The sequence below is a fragment of the Pelophylax lessonae genome, assembly GCF_965119305.1.
Source record: "Pelophylax lessonae genome assembly, chromosome: 4".
Lineage (NCBI taxonomy): Eukaryota > Metazoa > Chordata > Amphibia > Anura > Ranidae > Pelophylax > Pelophylax lessonae.
The window spans coordinates 470,526,653-470,549,116 of record NC_138771.1 but is presented as its reverse complement, the minus strand read 5'-3'; the positions used below and the strand labels follow the sequence as shown (position 1 = coordinate 470,549,116).

The 22,464-nt window shown below is 41.8% G+C and overlaps 1 protein-coding gene across 4 annotated transcripts in view; it reads right to left on the bottom strand.

Moving 5' to 3' along the window:
• Positions 1-22,464, bottom strand: part of RFX4 (regulatory factor X4) — a 131,379-nt gene that overhangs the window by 77,302 nt on the left and 31,613 nt on the right. For 3 of the 4 annotated variants that reach the window (XM_082256640.1, XM_082256639.1, XM_082256638.1), the window contains exon 2: positions 4,853-4,939. In XM_082256640.1, coding sequence (XP_082112766.1) covers positions 4,853-4,939 — 87 coding nt within the window. Of the gene's footprint in view, positions 1-4,852; positions 4,940-22,464 lie in introns of those variants that run through there. The other variant, XM_082256641.1, reaches the window with a different exon arrangement.

Here is a 22,464-nt window from a genome sequence, read left to right as displayed (position 1 = left end):
TGGTTCACACTCTTGTAAAAAAAAAAAAAAAAAAAAAAATTGCTCTACTAGGCACTAAAGAGAGACTCCATATTTGCATCCGGGGCTTTATCTGGATATCATGCTGCTTTAAATGCTTTTCATTTTGGATAGAGCAAGGGAGGGTTATAACATTACATAACATAACGTGCATACCTAACATTTTTTTCCCCATTTGTGTCCCATTGCAAAGATTTCACTTAACTCCCTGTCCTATAGCCAAACAGGAAGTAAGAGGAAATCCCTGCACATTAAGGAAATTCCTTGGGGACCCCAAGCTTACCAGAACTAGTGTCCCCATTAAAAGATTTTCCCTCTATTACAATTTTTTTTTGGGGACAACCCGAAATTTGAGATTTTCTTTTACTTTGACTTTCAATGATAGTGGTAAAGAGGACAAACAGAGAGAGTGAATCTCCTTATTGGGGGCACAGACTAGACAGAGGTTCTAATCTCTCTCTACTCCATTCAAAACTAAAAGAAAATGTTTTGTCTTTAGTTATACACTTGTATTATGACACTCTTTTGACTTCTTGTATTATGTAATTATTTTGAAAGAGACTAATGCTATAATGCGCTGATGAAAGAAGCATGGGGTCCTCTTTATGTTTTGGAACTATAGCAAATCTTACTTCTCTCAATGTTCCCTACACACACTGCCCACTATGGTTCTCTTCTTGAATTTGGCCACACATTTCTAGAGGTAGACAGAAAAAGAAAACAAGAAACAAAAAAAAGTCACTGTGCAAATCTTGAGACTTGGTGCTCCCTCCCTTAACCTCCTGTCCCAGGTACTGGCCAACAAGTACTGTTATAGTATATACAGTACATGTCTATTAACCACTTTACAACCGGAGGATTTTGCTGTCTTCCGTCCAGGCCACTTTTTGCGATTCGGCGCTGTGCGACTTCAACTGACAATTGCGCGGTCGTGCGACGCCGTACCCAAACGACATTTACGTCCTTTTTTTCCCACAAACAGAGCTTTCTTTTGGTGGTATTTGATCACCTGTGCGATTTTTACTTTTTGCGCTATAAACAAAAAAAGAGCGTTTATTTTGAAAAAATAACAATATTTTTCACATTTTTTTATATGAAATTCCCCCCAAAAAAGATGTAAAAACCAATTTTTTTAAAAGTTTTTGGCCAATTTGTTTTATGCTACATATGTTTGGTAAAAAAAATCGCAATAAGCGTATTTTGATTGGTTTGCGCAAAAGTTATTGCGTTTACTAACAAAGGGAAAGATTTCTGTCATTTTTGGTGTTTTTTTTTTAACGCGTAATGGCGGCGATCTGCGATTTTTTTTGCGGGACTGCGACATTGCGGCGGACAGACCGGACCCCTGACTGACATTTTTGACACTTTTGGGGGTACCAGTGACATTACTGCAGTAATCAGTGCTGTATATATGCACTGTTACTGTAAAAATGACACTGGCAGGGAAGGGGTTAATTTTATTGGAGAGGGAGGGGTTAATGTATGCCTGGTGCTTACTGACGTGTAGGGGGGGAGGTGACTGTGTGATTCATGGACAGATCGGATGTCCAGCTATGCTGAACAGTCCGATCTGTCACTCCCTGTCACTATGGAGATCCGCCCGCTGTGTTTACACACAGCGGGCGGATCTCCAGACTCGATCCCCGACGATCGGGTAAGAGCAGCGGCGATCGCCGCTGCTCCTCCCCTGGCCCGACTCCCGCTGTGAATGAAAACAGCGGGAGCGAGCCTCCGGCGGCGCGCAAGCGCCGCCCAGAAGGGGAGGAGTCCAGTCACGTTAATACTACGTGACTGGACGGGAACGAGCCACTCTGCCGCAGTAGTATTACTGTGAGCGGTACTAGAGTGGTTAACAACACATCATGACATCATGATAATCTGTGACACATCAATACATCATCCTAGTGGTCAGCTTGAGGAGAACATTGCTGCTTATGCATTTTGGGGATCTACTTCTTTTTAAAAGCAAGAGATGCTTTTATAAAAGCATGGGGTTCCAAAATGCATAAACAGTGTAACCATTGCTCTCCCTCTACCATCTGCTGGATGATATCCAACTCTGCAGTATGATTATGCTACAGCTGCACCTGCACATCGGGTGCTGGGGCTTAAGTGTGGGTCTGAGCACCGTTAGTTCATGATCAAATGTGTGTCTGTCTTGACCTGCCAGGATGTATTGTATATTGGCTTCCTGTTAGAAATATGTTGCTTTCCTCTCCCTGTTCACTCTTAGTTATTTGTAACTACTAATTGTCTGTGATTATGGCTGATTTAGGTCCTCTCCTAATATCTGCTGTTTGGCCTGGCCTTCTTTTCCTTCTCAACTATGTGTAGCACCCTCCTAGGTAGGTGCTAGTGAGAGAGAGTATAGTTTGGGCACCTTTCTGCTTACCAGAAGGATTGCCAGGTAAATCAATATTGTTCTCTGCCTACCAGAGAGCAGGATCTGCTAGTGAGGTCTGCTCATTGTGCTCAGGTGCAGCTCAGTTTGTCTGAAGTGTTTCACAATGGTCCGAGAAGAAGGCATGTTGGACAGTGGAAGGAAACCTAACAAATAAGTGCACAGGCGTTTAGTACAAGCCTGGTAATTGGCAGAGGAAAGTGCCTCGGTGCATGCTGTGATACTGTATAAATACACATGTGCTCTGGGTCTTTCAGCAGGAGAGCAGATTACCAGAGGGAGGGGGCAGCTGCCGCCTCCTTCTCTGTAGAAGTTGCCATGCGGCCTCAGGTTTGTCAGCCATAGGGCCTGAGAGTTAGAGAGTAACTGAACCTGGAGGTCCTATAGAGCTGACTGGAAGGGAGACACTGGAAGAATCTGATTCTGCATACAGTGAGTACAGATCTGTGTCAAGGGGCCTGAGCTGTGGGGGGGGGGGGGGGGGTCATCCCTGCAGCTAGAAGAGTCAGTGGACGGTTGTCAGTAAAGGGGATGCTAGAGAGTATCCTTAAGATAATGTAGTTTACCAAGTCTATTGCTGGAGAAAGAGCAAGGAGACTTAACCCTTTCAATACACGTGGCAGTATGGTCAAAGCAGTGGGACTGCTTCCACAAGAACCCTGGTGAGGCCAAGTAAGAGTTGTCCTTATCAACTGTAAATAATTCCAGTTGGAGTATCCCACTATTCCCTTCTCCCATCCAAGTTCCACAATAAAATACCAAAAACCAAAACCCCTGGTCTGTTTATTGAGTGACGAGCCATTGGGAGTAAGGATAAATGTGTGAACTATACCCTAAGTGACTGTCTGCAGGTAACCAGAGGAGACCCAGCAAGTCATCATGCAGCAAGCCCTACAGGGGCCCCGTCTTAACTGTGAACCACACAGGTAATTCTAATTGTAACATTCTATTGCTGTCTGAAAATCAACACCAGCATCATTTGCATCTCTGGAAGCAGACTAGACACTGCTGGTACCTGCGCCTCTAGTGAGAGCCTTCTGAGTCCTGCCAGTGACATAGAAGATTCAACTTAATCCACAACAGACAGCTTTGACGGTACAATTTGGCCAATCTTCTGTTGACCATCATTTCCATTTTGTGAAGGTTTTAGGGAGTTTTCCAGTTGTACCTCTCCAACACTTTAGCTAAATCTGCTTTATGATCCAGCAGTTGTAATTCAAAACAACACTATCCTCTCTATTGTGGACTAGTCTGTGTATTGACACAGATGTTTTTAGCATTTCTAAGCCCCAGTGCATGGAAATAACTAGTTGTTGGGTCCATTACCATTCCTTTCTGTCTTTTCTGTCTTTGGGAATGGAGGATTTGTAACATGAATATGGGTGTAACATGTAACTGAATAAGTAACTGAATATGGGTGTAACATGTAATGAAAGGTGAATGTAACCCTTAAAGTATATGTCAAGGCAAAAGAAAAGAAAAGAAAAAAAAAAACAGCAACGATAACCATTCTATAGTCCGCAATAAGAATTTGGAGGGATCTTTGAGATAATACAGGAGGTGTGGAGAAGATAATTGACAGATCCAAAATCCTGACCAGATCAGCATTTATTCTTTGTTCTCATCAAACAGATATAATTAAATGCTTCCAATACAATAGTAAACAAACCAAAAGGGAGCAAATAAGAAAAATACATTGTTGGGGTTTACATACACTTTTAGGCCCCTTTCACACAATCGGACTGATTGGGTCCGCCTGTCTGTTTTCACGCGGACCCTATCAGGCCATTCATTGTCCTCTATGGGGAAGCAGATGTCAGGGGACATATATCTGCTGACACCCACCTGGCATCTGTTCTGACAAATCCACTGATAACAGACGTATGCCAATATGTTTGCCATCCATCCAGCGGGTCGGATGACAATCGAATGGAAATGGACATGCAGTCCATTTCCATCCAACCGCCATATAGAGGAGAGCGGGCTCTGTCCTATGCAGAGCAGACAGGACCCGTCAGCCGCCTGCAACAGAGAGATACTCCACTGACCAGACAGACTCCGCTCGGACAGATCTGCCCCGTGTGAAAAGGGCCTAAGCCCGTTTTCCAGCAAAAACCCTCTATCAATCCTGATAAGCTCACTAAAGACACAAACAGACCACTCAACAGAAAAGGGAAAATAAATGAAACATTGCCTTGCACTGCCTGGACTATAAACCTAAATAGGGTTACTATAGGTGGCAGTTGTTTTGAGATCACATGACCCACTCCAAATGACAGTTAATAAAAAAAATCACCTGACCTATTTCTTCTTTCTGAACTCCATATATCCTTCACCTGCTACAAATTGGTAGTTCTTGGTGGGGAGCATAACAACATCAGAGGCCTACAGTCAGAGTTACTTTCAGTGAAAGAAACCTATAAAAACACTTACTTTCCTCATTAGAAACATTGCCCAAGGATGAGTGACTTGAATATCTCTTGTTTTCACTTTCACTGAGACACCGCTCAATCCAACTTTCTGCAAGGAAAAAAAATGTAAAGTGTTACACCAAAATCTAGGCATTTCTATAACATGTTGGTAAGTATACAATTAAAAAGTGTGCAAAGCCCACTGACTTTACCTCTCTTACTGGGCACTGTCAGCTCCCCTTGTTAGATGCATAGCACAAAACTGAGGAGGAGTATCTGACCACTTCCCTTGGCTCTGTGCTACTGGTCGACGCACAGGCCAGCAGGTAGGGACATAAGCCAACCGCTGCCAAAGCGGCACACAAATTAAAAGTAATAATGTGAGTGGTCAAGGTGTTGGGACCCATGGCACTCACCAACAAATACAATCGCACATTATTGATGCCCCTGGAAATAAATACACTGCATGTCAAATTCCTAAATTTAAAATATTTGTAATTCTATTAAGCCAGTGTTGTAATTCACATGCCATGTTGCATAGAAAGGAAAGTGGCTCTGCAATTCAGAACCTACAGCAGTCCAGTTTCACCATTTGCCCCTAGACTGCTCAAGGAATTATTTTTAAAAAAATCAGATTACTAAATCAGCTAGATCTAAATACAATAGGAACCCGAGTGGCCTAGTGGCGAGTACTGGGGTCATTGGTTCAAATCCCAAACACAACGCTACCTGCATGAAGGTTGTATGTTCTACTTGTGCTTACATGGGTTTTACCAGGTACTCCAATTTTCTCTCATCCTTCAAAGACATGCTTGTAGATTAATTTGCTCCTGTCTAAATTGACCCTAGAATGTGTATATATGAATCCTTAGATTGTAAGCTCTTTGAGGGCAGGGACTGTTATAAATGTACAATATATGTGTAAGCACTGGTTACGTTGAAGGCGCTATATTAATACTAAAGAACTTACTGCTGAAGGTTTAATAATAACCTGTGCCTTTGCATCCTACTGATTGAAAAATATAAGGGGAAACAGCCCAATATATGACCTTTTAACCTGTAAGAAGATTTTCATTCAGTCATCCTAATTTATATAGATTAACTAGAACTGGATACATAAATGTGCTTTAGCAAGTTTCTTTTCTTTAGGTAATAATGTGTAAACCATACGAGAAAAGCTAGTTTTATCTCTGATAGATAAAGGTTTTTTTTTTTTATATATATATATATGTGGTTTCAATGTGTGACCTATATTAATTTTTATGAGAAGATGGCCATGGAGCGATTTATTTTCTTTTTTTTCTTTTTTTTTTCTTTTTAAGGCATATTTTTTCATTAATTGTTTAATTAATTTGTGTTCTGCTGTGGATATCATTATTTTTGTGGGAGAGTTACCCTTTACATTGTGATTATACATAGGAGGGTTGAGCTCCCCTTTAATCTATTTTGCTTTTTTTTATCCATTTTACAGTGGTCCACTGTCATTTAAATAATTTTTTTGCTTATATTTACAACATGTAGACATTAGAGACATTTACAATGTCTTATAAGCATGCAATTTTTCAGCCTCTATTACGAGGCGGATTGTGCCTGTCAGTATGGTGTGTGACAGCGCCGCTCATCACTGTGAGATAGATGTATTAGCATCCTGTTGCTATGGCACTGGATACTTAAGAGTGGGTTGATTTTGTTGCACCGATCCCGCTGACGGAGTCCCGCCTACGGACGTAACCCGTACGGGGGAGGAGCAACGTATGACGTCACCCGCGGCCATTTTTATGGCTGATTTTTGCATTTAAAATGCAGATTACATGCACCTGGTGGAAGTGCTATACTTGTAAGTGTATTTTATCTTTTTTTACCAAATAAATCGTGTTGCTACAGAGAGCACTAGATTCTTCATCTATGTTTGCCACACGGAGGAATCTTGACCCACATCGGGAGCTGATTGCTGGAGACATTACCCTTTAATATGGGAAAGTGCTGTGTGACCTTTTAGGTTGAATCAAGGAGGTGAGAGGTAGATTGTGCCTGTGGTGGATGGGCTGGAATCACTCCTTACCCTTACATGGTTTTAAAGGGCACATCCTTCTTCACAGCGGGTGTCATCCTGACCATTCCTGGATATTTGTTTTATGGATATTGTTTTCTTTTTATTCAATTGGTTTTATTTGTGTAGCACTGATCTATGATCTATCACTGATATATGAGAAAAGCTGACTATTCTGAGCACACCTGGTAGTGGTATAAATTGCACCAACCAATGTCATTGCCAATTATTTACATAGTTTGGCCTGCTTGAAAAAAGTGGACAACCTTAAAAAAAGGCATAAGAAATGAAAAAAAGGAATTTATACTATGAAAATGGCTCTGTAATCAGCAAAGGGGAGTTTGCGGGACCCAGGGTCACAAAGAACACAAATCAGACCTAATCAAAGATACTTGGAGACAACTAATGGTTAAATGATAACTGCAACTTTAACTCAAAGTGCATTTATCTTTTTGCCCCTTGTACCTGACCTAATTGAACCCAAACTCCCCCTCTACAGATGTACAGTATACTTCCTTTGTTCCAGTGATCACAGACTCTGGTGTTTGTTTTCTTCCTGGCTGTGCCTGCTCTTTACAGACCCATAGACTTCAATGAGGTTGTCTCATGCTGTCTTTTGCCACCAGCCTTGGAACACAACCCCATAAAGGGTTAATGGGCTGTAATGCAAAGGCTCAGCCAGGACAGCAAGATTCATGGCCCAGGATATAAACAAATACCAGGGGCTGCAGTCAATAGATTGAGATAAGTGTACATCTGTGGTGGGTGGGTTTGGTTAGGTCAGGATAGGTCAGGATAAAGAAGTAAAAAGAATATGTGCACTTTCTTTTACCTTGCACTTATCCTTTAAAAGACAACTTCACTTTTAGTAAAAGTTATATGCACTACATCTCTGCAATATGTGCACATTTACACTGTATGCTCCTTTATTTACAGAAAAATACCCACTGATCTGCCAGAAATGCACTCTGCTAATTTCGGGGTGGTAGACTGACAATACAGTGCCTCCAAGCTGCTTTTTGACAAACTGCAGAATCCCTCCTGCCCCTCCTCTTGGGGAAGATGCCATTTTAATCTTTTTATTTGAGCACATGCATATACATTGTTTGTTATTTTACACCTGATGAAGCTGTGTGGGGTGTGGTGAAAACATGTTGGGTTTTCTTTTTTTTTTTTGAGGGCAGTCTGAGAACAATAGGGATGGTGGTGCTTTTTTACCCCTTTTCATACTAAGTGAAAATTTCCTCAACAAATAGGGGTATTTTCTCATCCTGCACTTTGTCAGGAGCCTGTCTGCTATTTGATAAATATGCAGTTTAAGGACACGAGTGATACCTGTATCCAGCATACTATATTTTTTGGAGGTCAAGGCGCACCTTTATGAGTATAAAGCATATGTACATGTAGCACCCTACAAGGTAGGTGCTAGGCCTTAGCTGCCTAACAGCAGGGCCATGATTTTCAGCTGGGCTGTCATGTCTCCCAGGTGTAGCTGTTAAGACTGGGGAGTCTCCCCACTGTGCTCCGTGAGAGGGTTATCATTGGGCAGTGGAGGAAACCCAGCCAATGGCACACTCAGGACTGTATCTACCCCAGAAAGGCAGATTCTGCTGCACAGGATTCTGGGAGCGGGTATAAGTTTGAGGGGAGCGCATGACGCAGCGTCTTTGGCGGGAAGCAGAGTACAGCTGTCTCTCCTCCTGTCAGCAGGATCGGGTGTCCCGGGCGGCTTGCCTGAGGGGATGAAGTGAGCTGAGCTAAGCTGCAGAGAGGATCCGGTGTGCTGAGGACCAGCGGAGCAGAGGGGGTCCAGTTTCAGGAAAGCATTCCCAGTTCATGAGTACTGTAACTGCCCCTGGGGGTCTTCCTAGCAGAGGGGACCACTCTGGTGAAGGTCAAAGGGATCCAGAAGTTAGCTAGCTGAAAGGGGGGGGGCAGTGTTGACCCTGAAGTTCAGAGGGGGTGCCTAGTGAGAGGACCCTGAAGTTCAGAGGGGGTGCCTAGTGAGAGGACCCTGAAGTGTAGAAAGGGTGCCTAGTGAGAGGACCCTGAAGCTCAGAGGGGGTGCCTAGTGAGAGGACCCTTAAGTTTAAAGGGGGCGCCAGCGGTTGGGCCCTGAAGAGTTAAAGTTTACAGTGTACAGTGTTGAGAGTTGCAGCAAGCACAAGCAGTTACAAAGAGTTACCTCAGTCAGTGAAGGGCTGGAGGGAACTGTTTATAGGACTTTTGAGCTAACCAGAGTGTCAAAAGTTCAAGCACAAGTTCAGCAAGTCAGTATTTTTCAAGCGACAGCAAGCGTTGGTCGGCATCCAGCTGGCGTCAAGACAGCGCTAACAGGCATTTTTCTGCAAAGTGTCCCAGTTGTACCTAGTTGAGCCAGAGGAGTATCCCACTCATTCCCTTCTCCCATCCCCATTATTAAATAAACAGAACAAACCAAAGATGCCGGAATGGTCATTGTCTCCTATCTCACACTTGAATATTCAGCTTAAATGGGCTGAAGGTGTCACCGGTAACAATGGCAGACCCACATCAGGCCCAATGCCTGAAAAACCTGCTACATACATACACATCTACTCCCTGAAATAAAGTAAACCTTTCCCCCCCTCTGAAAGGTGTGGACATCCATAGTGGGGTCCATGTCAAACCCATGGTGCTTTAATAGTGCTATTGATGCCCTGGGTACAGAGGTAACATTTTAATAAAATATCTTCTAAGTATGATTTGGGCTTTCAACATGGCTCAAGGCAAATGCATCTGCACTATATTTGGCAACACAGGGGTGCAATTCAGAATAAATGACAGTGCGCATATCACATGTCACCATGTGTTGCACTACTGGGCTTTTAAGTGTGAGTTTCCGACATGTTCCTACAAAGTTTTGAAGCCAGCACTAGGGATAAGTGACACTTGGAAGCGTATATTAAAGGTCAGATGTGTTTTGTTAGTTATGAGCTCCAGTCCAAGATGTATTACAATGGGCTCCTGGTGCCTGTAACTAATGTATTGTGCCTCAGCTAGCTCAAGACTAGAGCAGAAGCTGGTTTTTGATGACAAGCTTCTCGTGATGCAGGTTGCCACAATTGCAGCCCAATTTATCAGGCAACAATCGCGGCAGAATTGCACCTGCATTTAGGTGCCATTGAAAATGAATGGCATCTGAACAAGTGTGGTGCGATTTGTCACTTTTGGAGAGCATTTTGGGATCACAGTGATTCTGCCCGCCAATCGCAAATGTCCAGGTTTGAATTGGGCCTTAGGGTTATAAAGCCACCTATGTTAAAAGTGAAAATATTTTAAACATTTGTGAATATTTTACACAGACAAAAATAATAACAAATTAAAAAAATAAGTTTCCAAACATGTTTGCTGGGGCAGGAACATTGTTGCAATAATTTGTTCATATTTTAGAAATATTTTTCATACATTTTGAATGTGTTGTTTCAATTTAGTTGAATGTAAAAAGGCAGATTAACAGAACACAAATACATTTTTATTTTCTAATGTGAGTTGGTGCTAGATATGTAGGCTTATTAAATAATACCAAAAAAAAATAGGTTTTCTGCAAAAGGGAGATTATTGTAGGCTCGAACAGTCCACCCAAAGTCAACATTTCAGTTTTCAATAGATTTAGCCAGTTGCATATTCTATTAGCTTCTTATGTCTTGAGATCTCTGCCAATGAGATGTCTGTGCACAGGTTCCCAGCTCAGCCCACCTACTGTATTCACTACAAGGGGTCCTCTCTTAAGCCTAGTACATAGAAACAATAGAAACCAGCCGACATTAGGCCCATGTGTATTGCAGCTGGTCCCACAGAGGCCGGCATTCAGCCGGATTTTGTCGAAGGGGCATGACCGAAAGAGGTCTGCCGATCAGTTCCCAATTGGCACTTTCAGCTAATGGCTGAGAGCAATGACCAGAGTATTCTGGTGAGGGGGGGGGCACTAGCCCCCCTGTCAGAACACAATAGAGCAACAGGGGAGATCACTGTACTAACATCACATAGTTAATACAGCGGCTCCTCCTAAGCTGTCAGGTTTTTTTTCATTCAGCTTTGTTGGGTTGAACAAAAAACAAAACTAGTAGTGTGTACTAGGCTATAGAGTTATAAACTTTCATTTATTTTACATAATAACAGGAAAAAAACAATCAGCGCAATCAATAAACAAAATGAATAAGTTTGCAAGCTGAACACTGACCCAGGTACATTACTAAAGCCTAGACAGAAATAAACATAACAAAATAGTGCAGCACAAACGAAAAAATATAAAAAAATATATACTGTATAATATTCTTCTTATAAAGGCCCAGAAATCTCTCATAAAGAGAATGTCGGTAGTGGCTGATGTCCACAGGGTGCCGGAAACAATCCAATAAGAGTGAGACTCCCTTCACCAAAAGACACTCGTGTGCGCTCACCTCATTCAGAGACCCCTGTGTTACCAGTGGGTCAAACAGGCTTTAATGGCGTCCATAGAAAAAACAAAGGGAAGCATGGAACATCTCCTAAGTAATCCTCTTGAAACCACCAATAAGGAATAGCCTGTAGCGGGACCCCCACTGACGAAGTCCCGTAGGACGTAACGCGCACAGGAGGTGGACCCATGCTTACTGACATCACCTGCTCGCAGAGCCGAATGGCATCGGCTTCATGTTCTGTGTTTTCTGCCTATCTATGAAGGAATATCTGTAAGTGCAATACCTATTTCAATAAATGTTTCTCTTAAAACGGTATACACTTAGATTGTTCTTCTTATACTTTATATGGGCTTGCCTGACTATGTGGTAATTCTACCGGAGACACGAAGGTTGCACACCTGATTCATTAGAGTCTATTCCTTACTTGTGGTTTCAAGAGGATTACTTAGGAGATGTTCCATGCTTCCCTTTGTTTTTTCCACAGACCCCATTAAAGCCTGTTTGACCCACTGGTAACACAGGGGTCTCTGAATGAGGTGAGCACCCATGAGTGTCTTTTGGTGAAGGAAGTGTCACTCTTATTAGATTGTTTCTGGCACCCTGTGGACATCAGCCACTACCGACAGACTCTTTATGAGGGATTTCTGGGCTTTTATAAGAATTTTTGAAGAATATTATATATATTTTTTTATATTTTTTCGTTTGCGCTGCACTATTTTGTTATGTTCATTTATTTTACATGACAAAGAAATCAGTTTTGAGACTCCATACTAGGTTGTCAATCCTTCAGTGTCTAGCCATAACTAAAATTTCAGTTGTACATGGACTGGCCATTTAAGTGAATGGTCTAAGCCCTAACTTGGATTTATAAACTGCACATTGCTATCCAGATTGCTGGCCATGCATTATACAATTTTCTTGTACAATTTTTCTTGATTTTCCTAGAGTTACCAAAACCATATCATACGAGGTTAAACCTAAATGCTTTCAATTTGTATGCAATCAGGCAGGCCCTTGCACTACATAGCTGAAGGTAAATGTAAAAAAAAAATAATAAGAAAGTTGTATAATGTATGGGCAGCCTAACTCACCCTGTATATAAAATGTCATATATTTTCACACAGGTATCCACAATCTGCTTAAATAGGAAAAAATAGATCACCCCAAGAACAGATAAAAATAGTGATTGAGTGACTCTGCAGAGTGAATGGCAGCTCTGCAGCTGGTGTAAATGGATTTGTGGGAAAGTGGAATAACTGAATGGTGCAGATGAAACATCAAGTGCAACTTGAAAATTCTGAAGAGCCCAAGATAATCGAACAAGGAGAGTGGGAATAAACCCTCTACAAATTAAGCTTAAAAGGGAATGCCCGGTCAAATTTTTGTTTTTTGTTTTTAGATAAAGTGAGGAAGAAACCTTAGAAACCTCTCCATTACCTGCTCCAAAATTCCCTATGATTGCTGCTGGGCACTGCCACTGCAATGCCCAACAGACATTGTACAAAAAGCCCCCACATAGCTTAACATAGTCCAGCACACAGCAATCCAAGAGCACGCTCCCAGCACAGACAGCACACGGTCACCATGGTATTATTATTATTATACAGTATTTATATAGAACCAAAAGTTAGAAAAGCACTTTGCAAAATAAAGGGAGACAGTACAGTTACAAAACAATTCAAGACAAGGGGGTAAGGAAAGCCCTGCTACTGAAAGCTTACAATCTAAAAGGAAAGGGCACATTATACAAAAGGTGGTAACTGTGTGGAGATAATTTGTTTCAGAAAGTTAAATTAAGTTGCTAGGTAGAGGCAGAATAGGCTTCCCTGTAGAGATACACTTTAAAGGGATTTGTTAAAGATTGACAGAAAAAGTGATAGCTGGAGAGATTGGTGTAGAGAGTTCCAGAAGCTGGAAGAGGCCCTGGAGAAGTCCTTGGGGTGAGCACAATGACGTCTTGAGAGAGCTAGAGAGATCCTAGGAGGAGATAAGAGGATAGTTTGGTTGAGATTTTGAGATGAGTTTCCTAATGTATCTTGGGGATTAGTATGTTGTTAATATTTAGAATTTTATTTGTTGGGCGATCGGAAGCCAGTGGAGGAATTGGTTGGTAGGGATTGCAGATGCCGGGCTGTTGATAAGGTGGATGAGTTTGGCAGTACCATTCATGACAGACAGAAGGAGGGATGAACCAACAAGGAGGTAGATTAAGTGGATGACTTAATAGCTTTGTGGTGTCATTGGTTAAGTGCCGGTTCACACTAATACGAGTTGTCAAGCGACTTGGTCAGCCTGGCAAGTCATGCACCGTCGCGGTCATTGAGTAGTACAGGACCGATTCTAATAGGAGCGACACAAGTCGCTCCGACTTAGAAAAAGGGTCCTGTACTGCTTCAGGCGACCTGGAGGCAACTTGCATTGACATTCATTTTATGAAGTCCGTGCAAGTCGCGCCGAAGTCGAGCTGCACGCGACTTCACAGGTCGCCCCCTAAGTAGGAGCGACCTAGTGTGAACCGGCACTAAGAAGGGGTATATTTTGGAAATGTTGCAAAGGTGAAGATGCCAAGCAGCTTCTCAAATATATCCTTTATTCTTTTTTCCAAACACAAATAGGGGTTTACAGCAGTCCAGAAGAAAAAAAAAGAAAAATAAATACAGCACTGTCCAATTATAACAACATTGAAAATCCTACATACTTGAGAGACCGTTCCAATCCTAGCCTCACCCACTGTATATCCCTTCAGGGAGGTCTCTTAAATTATTAAATTTATATATCTTCCCACAACCTGTAATCACATAAAACATTAAGGCAGCCCAATAACTTACTCGTCTCATTCATATTACCCCAATTGCATAAACAAACAAGCTAACAAACGCCAAAGAAAACAACAAAAAAAAAAAGGGGTGAACCCCCCCCTCCCTAAGCCCTCTACCCAAAAGTTTTCCTCTCTTCCCCTCACCGTCACTGACCCTGTGGTTCCCTCCCTCCTCTCCACTCATGCCCGCAGAAACTTAACCCCCTCATCTGACAAGACAAAGGTGTTCCAGAGCTCCCAAGTCTCAGTATACAGTCCACGTTTGCACTGTGATGTCAGCACCAAATCTTCCATTTTATTAATAGCCTCTACTCTACGTAACCAGTCCTTTATCGTAGGGGGGTAAGGGCTTTTCCATAACGCAGGGATACAAGCCTTTGCCCCGTTAACCAAGTGTCGCACCACTGACTTCTCATATCTCCGTATGGGAATATCTGAGAGATGAAACAAAAAAAAAGCCGGGTCCTCCTGAATAGGGTATTCCGTGAATTTTTGAACAATAGATTTCACCTCGGACCAATATCCTAAGAGTTTCGGACAGGACCAAAAGATATGAAGTATCATTGCATCCTCTCCTCCACATCTCCAACAGTTCGCTGATGTGTTTGGAAATATCCTATGGAGTTTATGAGGTGTATAATACCACCTGGTTAATACTTTAAAGAGGAAGTAAACCCTCCACAGGAAGTTGTACCTATAGGTAAGCCTATGTTAAGGCTTACCTATAGGTACTGTAAATATCTCCTAAACATGTACCGTTTAGGAGATATTTACATTTGATGCAGCCAGTGACGTCACTGGCGCATGCGCTCTGAAGGAACGGCAGATCGTGCCATTCCTTCAGAGCCCTGTGCCGTGACCGTCGGCTCCCGCGCGCGTGCGCGGGAGTGACGTCACCGCGGCTCCGGCCAATCAGATGGCCGGATGCCGCGATCCCGGAAGACGGGCGACTGTACATGTCGCCCGTCATAGAGGTAAGAGAGCGGCGCGGCGAGGGCTCGTTCTAAGGTAAGTATTTGATAATGAGCTAGTATGCGATGCATACTAGCCCATTATGTCTTTATCTTTCAGGATGTAAAGAAAAGAAAACAAACATTATCGGTTTACAACCTCTTTAAAATTGGTCTCTTGGATTTTAGTGTAAATAGATGTTTTAAAAGCCAGCGAGATCATATTCTGTATTTGTGATGGTGTGAAAATACAATGTAGATCAGTTGCCCACTTAGTCAACCAGGGCAGAGCGGAGTTATCCGGCGATGGCATTAATAAGCTGTATAGTAAGGAGAGCGTATGTGATAGCACTCCTTCTCCCCAACAGTATCCTTCAAATTTAGACAAGCTCCTTGAGTTCTCTGCAGAGTTCGGCAAGGTACCCAGGAAATGATGAAGTTGTAAAGCCGACCAGAAGGTTAGCTTAAAATCACCATCCCTGTTCATCAGGGTCTCTACTGTCGGCCAATTGTCTGCTACAAAAAATTGCTCAGCTCGAGCATATCCAGCTGTGCCCAGCGCCATCAGGTCTGATGACGAGAATCCGGGCTTAAATCGGGGATTTCCGATCACCGGGAACAGTGGGGAGCAGGAGGGAGTGATAGAGTATCTCACATTAGCCAGATAGCCTATTCGCAACGTGGTACCCATGAGAGGATGGAGTCTCAGTTGTGGAGGTAAATCTGAATAACACCAGAGTGCTTCTCTGAGAGGAATATTTGTCTGTGCTTGTTCTATACTAATCCATAATTTAAATGCTTGATGTCGACACCAATCGACCACTCTACTCAGGTGGGCTGCCTGAAAGTATTTTTGCATATCCGGGAGGGCTAAACCACCACACTTTTTTGGCCAAGTTAATTGCTTCCGCGCTAGGCGGGGTCTTTTCTTTGCCCAAACAAATTTAATAAAAAGGGCATGAATCAAATGAAAGTACCGGGCAGGTAACCAAACTGGTAAAGCCCTTATCAGGTAGATGTGTTTAGGTAGGATATTCATCTTTATCAAATTACGCCTGCCAAACCATGAGTGGAGGCCCGTATGCCACTTTTCCAGAAGGATACGTGTCTCCGCTATCAAGGGAAGGAAATTCAAGTCATAAACCAAGCAGCTTCAGTTGCATGACCTATAACTGTAATAAATAAAGACTAAACACAGTTGCTGTGCTGTGAGGGAGTTAGCAGACTGCTGTTGTGGCATTATCTGTACAAACATATTCATCCCAGAAAAATTCCACCTCTAAACCTCTGCTGCCATTCCTGCACATTGCCCTGGATCTGTCAGGTAAAGGTCTCATAAGGCCAGGCCAGGAGAAGATACCAGTAATGTCAAAGGAGAGAGGGGGAGATGTGGCAAAGAAAAGCAAGGGAATCCAACATTGGAACTGTTGAATTCCCTAGTGCTTTTACATACATTTTACTTGAAACTAAAGCAAATGTCCCCAAGAGTATTTTTGGTTGAATTTTAAATATTTTTAGTGTAAAGTTTTCAGAGTGGTGACAGGTTCTCGTTAATGGACAAAGTGACAGATTAACTTGGGGTTGTGTTATGTGACCTGTTTAAATATCAATGGCGCTCAGCAGAGTCCCTGTTTATTAGATCTTTAAAGGCAAACTACCTCTATGGTTTCATTCTGTGAGGATAGACAACTATAAAATGCAATAAAATGCAGTTTTAGCAAACTGAGGAATTCTAAACAATGACAGCACAACAAAGAAAACACTGATGGGAGGTAAAAGACAAAAGAAGGGAACAGCCAAAGACAGAACAATTGTGAGTATGAGAATGACAGGGAAAGTGAGTATAGACAAAGATAAGGGGTTCACACCAACCAGAAATAAAAAAAAATGAACTACAAATTTTTATTCAAGGTTATAGCTTGTATACATTTTAGCCTGTAAAGGACCAAATGTTAAAAAATAAAAATGAATGCAATAATATAATATTTGGGATTATAAATAACATTTGCACATCTACAGAAGCCTTTCTCATTGTTTTTATAATGGATGAACCATTTAAATATTTTTTTAGGTCCATGAGAACCCCTGCTTTAAACTATTTTACCCACAGCTCATGATTTGTGGGATCAGTAAGTTGTAGAATATTTTATGGCCTATTTACATTTGCTCATGCATGTGCATTATTTTGTGCTATGTCACGCATTAATGTGCATTGCATTTAGGCAGCCCATTGAAATCAATAGAATGCCAACACACCAAAACCTCCCAAAAGTCAGACAAACATTTTTGACAGAGCATTGTCATGGTTGCAGCACATAGCAATCCATGCATGTTGCCTTTGTGCTTTGGGGTGCTATTCGAAATAATCAGCCCCACAATGCATTAATGTGTCCATTCCTGCAAGACGTAGATGTTAATCAGTCTTAAATTAAGAGACTAATTAATGGGGTGTGCCTAGAGTAAGGGTGTTAGAAATTATGGGGCCCCTTACAGCCTTCCTAATGGGTACCCCTTCCTGGGGTGCAGTGGAACAGTGGCACTGACTTTTTTTGCCTACGCCCCAAAAATAAATAAAAAAATCCCTCTTCTGTTCTTATCTCCTGGGCCCCACTGTTGACCTGATGGGGCCCAGGAAAAAAAAATGTAATTTAATGATACTAGTGAAATGGTATGTAAAAAGGGCAGGTAAAGGGAGCTAAACCAGCTAAGTATCGGGAGGTCATCAATCCAATAATGTATATGAAGCAAGGAAATGTAAGTATAAGGCCGTTAAACGAGGACCCTCTGATATCTCTAATTTAAATGGATAAACAAATTATTTTTATATAAAACATCAAATCTTTATTATAAAATCCTTAAAACGTAGACTTATCACATCAAAAGGGCAAAATATAGCCCGAAAAATCCAAAAACAAGGTTCAGGACTTAATACCTGGTATCGACAAACATACAAAATCAATATACAATACAAGCAAATCAGCAAAAAACATATTAATATACACATTTGTAAAGAACCCCCTATCCCATGGAAGAAGGAAAAATAGGGAAAGGGAGAGAAGGGGAACGAGAAGGAAAAAAAACACCAACATAATAGTATACATTACCTCAAATTGCCATCATACCTGTTTAAGTTATGGGGAGACAAATGTACAGAAACCTGCACTGGGGCGAGCCAACCCCTGGAAAGGAGCAGATAGAACAGAGGCTTGTATTGCAAGCTGTGTCAAAATAGGGGGCACAGAATCACAAATGGGGTGCACCAAATTAGGCAGATAGGAAAGACCCCCATGAATCAGAGAGCAATGGAATCACATTGCAGAATGGTAATATTACTGACCTTCACTCAAGAATAGTATTAGAGTGACCTTCCAGAGCGACATAGAAAGCGATGGTGGTATATCTGCTTAAAGCTGAAAATAGAAGAAGACAGTAGTGATAATATAATCCCGGTTATCAATCAACTCACAATAGCTCATATACATCTCAAGTGTAAACAGCACTTACAAAAAAAGAGCCAGGTGATCAGCATTCCAGCAGTATCTCAGCATATACAAGAAAATTTTAAGTCCACAGCAGTTCTTGGGTCTCCCGGGGTCCCAAAACCCCCAGCAACCCGTACCATCACCATCAGCCCTCTAAATATACAGAGGGAGGAGATGGCGACTAATTGGGAGCTAGGCGAGTCCTCTCTCTAATGGCAAGCTACACGATACACATGTCAGGGGAAGATAAAGGCGCCATACACGCCTGCGCTCCACATGGCTGCATCAAAAATCTCATACAACACAACCAAGCATAGCCGCAACAGGTGTTTCCCTGTGTGCGTTGCAGGCTGCAGCCATGCTTGATTGTGTTGTGTGAGATTTTTGATGCAGCCACGTGGAGCGCGGGCGTGTATGGCGCCTTTATCTTTTCCTGACATGTGTATTATATAGCTTGCCATTAGAGAGAGGACTCCCAATTGGTCGCAACTTCCCTCCTCTGCATATTTAGAGGGCTGATGATACAGGTTGCTAGAGATTTTGGGTCCTTGGGAGAGCCAGGAACCTCTGTGGATTTCCATATATCCACTGGAGTGCGAATGATTTGTGCCGCCTACTGGGACTACGTCTTTTTTAAAATTTTGTTGTACAAATGCATCTCATAGAAAATAGAATATCATTAAAAAGTTAATTTATTTCAGTAATTTAATTCAAAAAGTGAAACTCATTTATTATTTATAGATGCATTACACACAGAGTGATATATTTCAAGGAAAAAAAAAAGATTTTTAAAACAGAAATGTTGGCATACTGAAAAGTTTGTCCATGTGCAGTATAGTATGCACTCAATACTTGGTCAGGGCTCCTTTTGCATGAATTACTGCATCAGTGCGGCCTGGCATGGAGGCGATCAGCCTGTGGCATTGCTGAGGTGTTATGGAAGCCCAGGTTGCTTTGATAGCGGCCTTCAGCTCATCTGCATTATTGGATCTGGTGCCTCTCATCTTCCTCTTGACAAAACCCCACAGATTCTCTATGGGGTTTAGGTCAGGTGAGTTTGCTGGCCAATCAAGCACAGTGATACCATGATCATTAAACTAGATATTGATACTTCTGGCAGTGTGGACATAAAGCTGATCAGAAGAGGGAAGCATGAAGTGCTCTAGAATTCTCTGGTAGAGGGCTGAGCTGACTTTGGACTTGATAAAACACAGTGGACCAACACCAAAAGTTGACATGGCGCCACAAATCATCACTGACTTTGGCAATTTCACAGTGGAACACAGTGGAACTTCACAGTGCAATTTGGATTCTGTGCCTCTCCACTCTTCCTCCAGACTCTGGGACCCTGATTTCCAAATGAAATTCAACATTTTTCACGTGATGATTTGGGAAGCCATGTCATCTGCTGGTCCACTGTGTTTTATCAAGTCCAAAGTCAGCGCAGCCCTCTACCAGGAAATTTCATGCTTCCCTCTGCTGACCAGCTTTATGGAGATGCTGATTTCATTTTCCAGCAGGACTTGGTACCTGTCCACACTGCTAAAAGTACCAATACCTGGTTTAATGATCATTTTATCACTGTGCTTAATTGGCCAGCAAACGCGTCTGACCTAAACCCCATAGAGAATCTGTGGGGTATTGTCAAGAAGAAGATGAGAGAGACCAGACCCAACAATGCAGATGAGCTGAAGGCGGCTATCAAAGCAACTTGGGCTTTCATAACACCTCTGCAGTGCCACAGGCTGATCGCCTCAAAGCCACGCCACATCGACGCAGTAATTCATGCAAAAGGAGCCCCAACCAAGTATTGAGTGCATACTATACTGTACATGGACATACTTTTCAGTAACCCAACATTTCTGTATTAAAAATCCTTTTTTTATGTTTGGTCTTATGTAATATTCTGAATTTCTGAGATACTGAATTTTGGGTTTTCACTAGCTGTAAGCCATAATCATCAAAATTAAAAGAAAGAAATGCTTGAAATAAATCACTCTGTGAGTAATGCATCTTTATAAAAAAATTAGTTTCACTTTTTGAATTGAATTTCTGAAATAAATTAACTTTTTAAAGATATTCTAATTTTATAAGATGTACCTGTATATGCTGAGATGCTGCGGGGATGCTGATCATCTGGCTGTTTTTTGGTAAGTGCTGTTTACACTTAAGATGTATATGAGCTATTGTGAGGTAATTGATACTAGGTATTATATTATCACTACTGTCTTGTCCAGTCAGATGTTGAGAGACTGAAGCTCGGAAGAAGTGGCCTTGACCGTGCAACGCGTCGGCAATTTCTACTGTCTGACTACTACCTGAACCTTGTTTTTATATATTTCAGGCTTTATGCTGCCCTTATGATGTGATGTCTATGTTTTAAGAATTTTGTAATAAAGATATGACTTTTTATATATAAATAGTTTGTTTATCCATTTAAATTAGAGATATCAGGGGGTCAACGCCCTTATCTTTACATTTCCTTGCTTCAATGAAATGTCATTTAGGCTCTGGTAACAAAGTAGGAGTGGGGGTGTGGTCTAGTAAAATTCACTTATTCAGTTAGGCAGAAATTAACAATAAAGCTGCCCTGGGCCCCCCTGTTTAGCTGATAGGGCCTGGGCCCAGCTCAACAGGACCTGTTGTTTTACCTTATCAGCGGCCCTGCCAAGAGTATTTATATACAAATGTACTGTATGCAACAAAATTATTTTTTTATTTTATTTTTTTTTTTATTTAATAAGAATTTATTGAAATGCAGCAATATTTTCTAACCACTTCCCATACATATATATACGTCCTGGACAGGAAGTGGTTATGGCAGGATAATGGCTGCAGCCATCATCCTAGTATAACCGTTTTTTTAGAGCTGGCAATTAGCTTTCAGCTTTCAAAGTGATCTAAGTGGCTTTTCAGCTGCCCAATAACTTTTATAGGGCTCAGTAGCGAACTTATCAAACAGATCTCTGTTTGGTCAGCTGCCATAAAGGGCACCTGTCACTGTTCAAAGTTATTGCAGGGTGTGTTGTTCCCCCCTTGTGATAGCAATAAAGTTAAAATATATATATATTTTTTTTAAGTGTAAAAAAATGTAAATAAAATAAATTCATTTTTTTTAAAGCAACCTTGCCCCCTGTACTCAATTTGCAAATGCAAATGCACACCTAGGCCTGGCGCACATGTAAACAGTGATTGCACAACACATGTGAGGTATCACCATGAACCTCAGAGTGTGGGCAATAATTCTACCACCAGAGGTCTTGTTTACCTCAAAATTTTTAACCTGTAAAGACATTAAGTGCCGGTTCACATTCACATAGCGATGTCAGACATTGCATGGGATTTGCACCGCACTGCTATGCAAATCACATGCGATGACTGTGCGATGCAAATTCAGCCAATCAGATTGCATGGCTGAATTTGCATCGTTTTCGGACCCAAAGTCACGCAGGACCCTTTTTTTGGTCCGCACCAGAATCATGTCGCATGGGTGTTCACACTTATGGGACCTGATTCCTGTCCGAGTTGACAGTTCGCACTGCGATATGTGAACTAATCTGGGGGTGTCAATAACTTTGTATTAACACTCCCAGCAGTTCCCATATGGCAGTGTGAACTGCCTGTGAGTTGGGTGCGATGTAGGAACCTGCAGTGGATTCCCAGGGTTCCCGCATCGCATCAATGTGAACCGGCACTTAGAGCGTACATTATAGTTTGTAGCCTCTTCACAGGCATGCTTAAGTTTAAATCGTAATATGTTTGGCATCTATTTACTCATCTTATATATTTCACCATACAAAAATTGGGTACTATTTTCTGTTTTTGTGCACTAACATTTAATTGTATTTCTTCCTGAAAATTTGTGTTTGATAAATGGCTGTGGAAATATCAAGCAACAAAAAAAATTGGAATA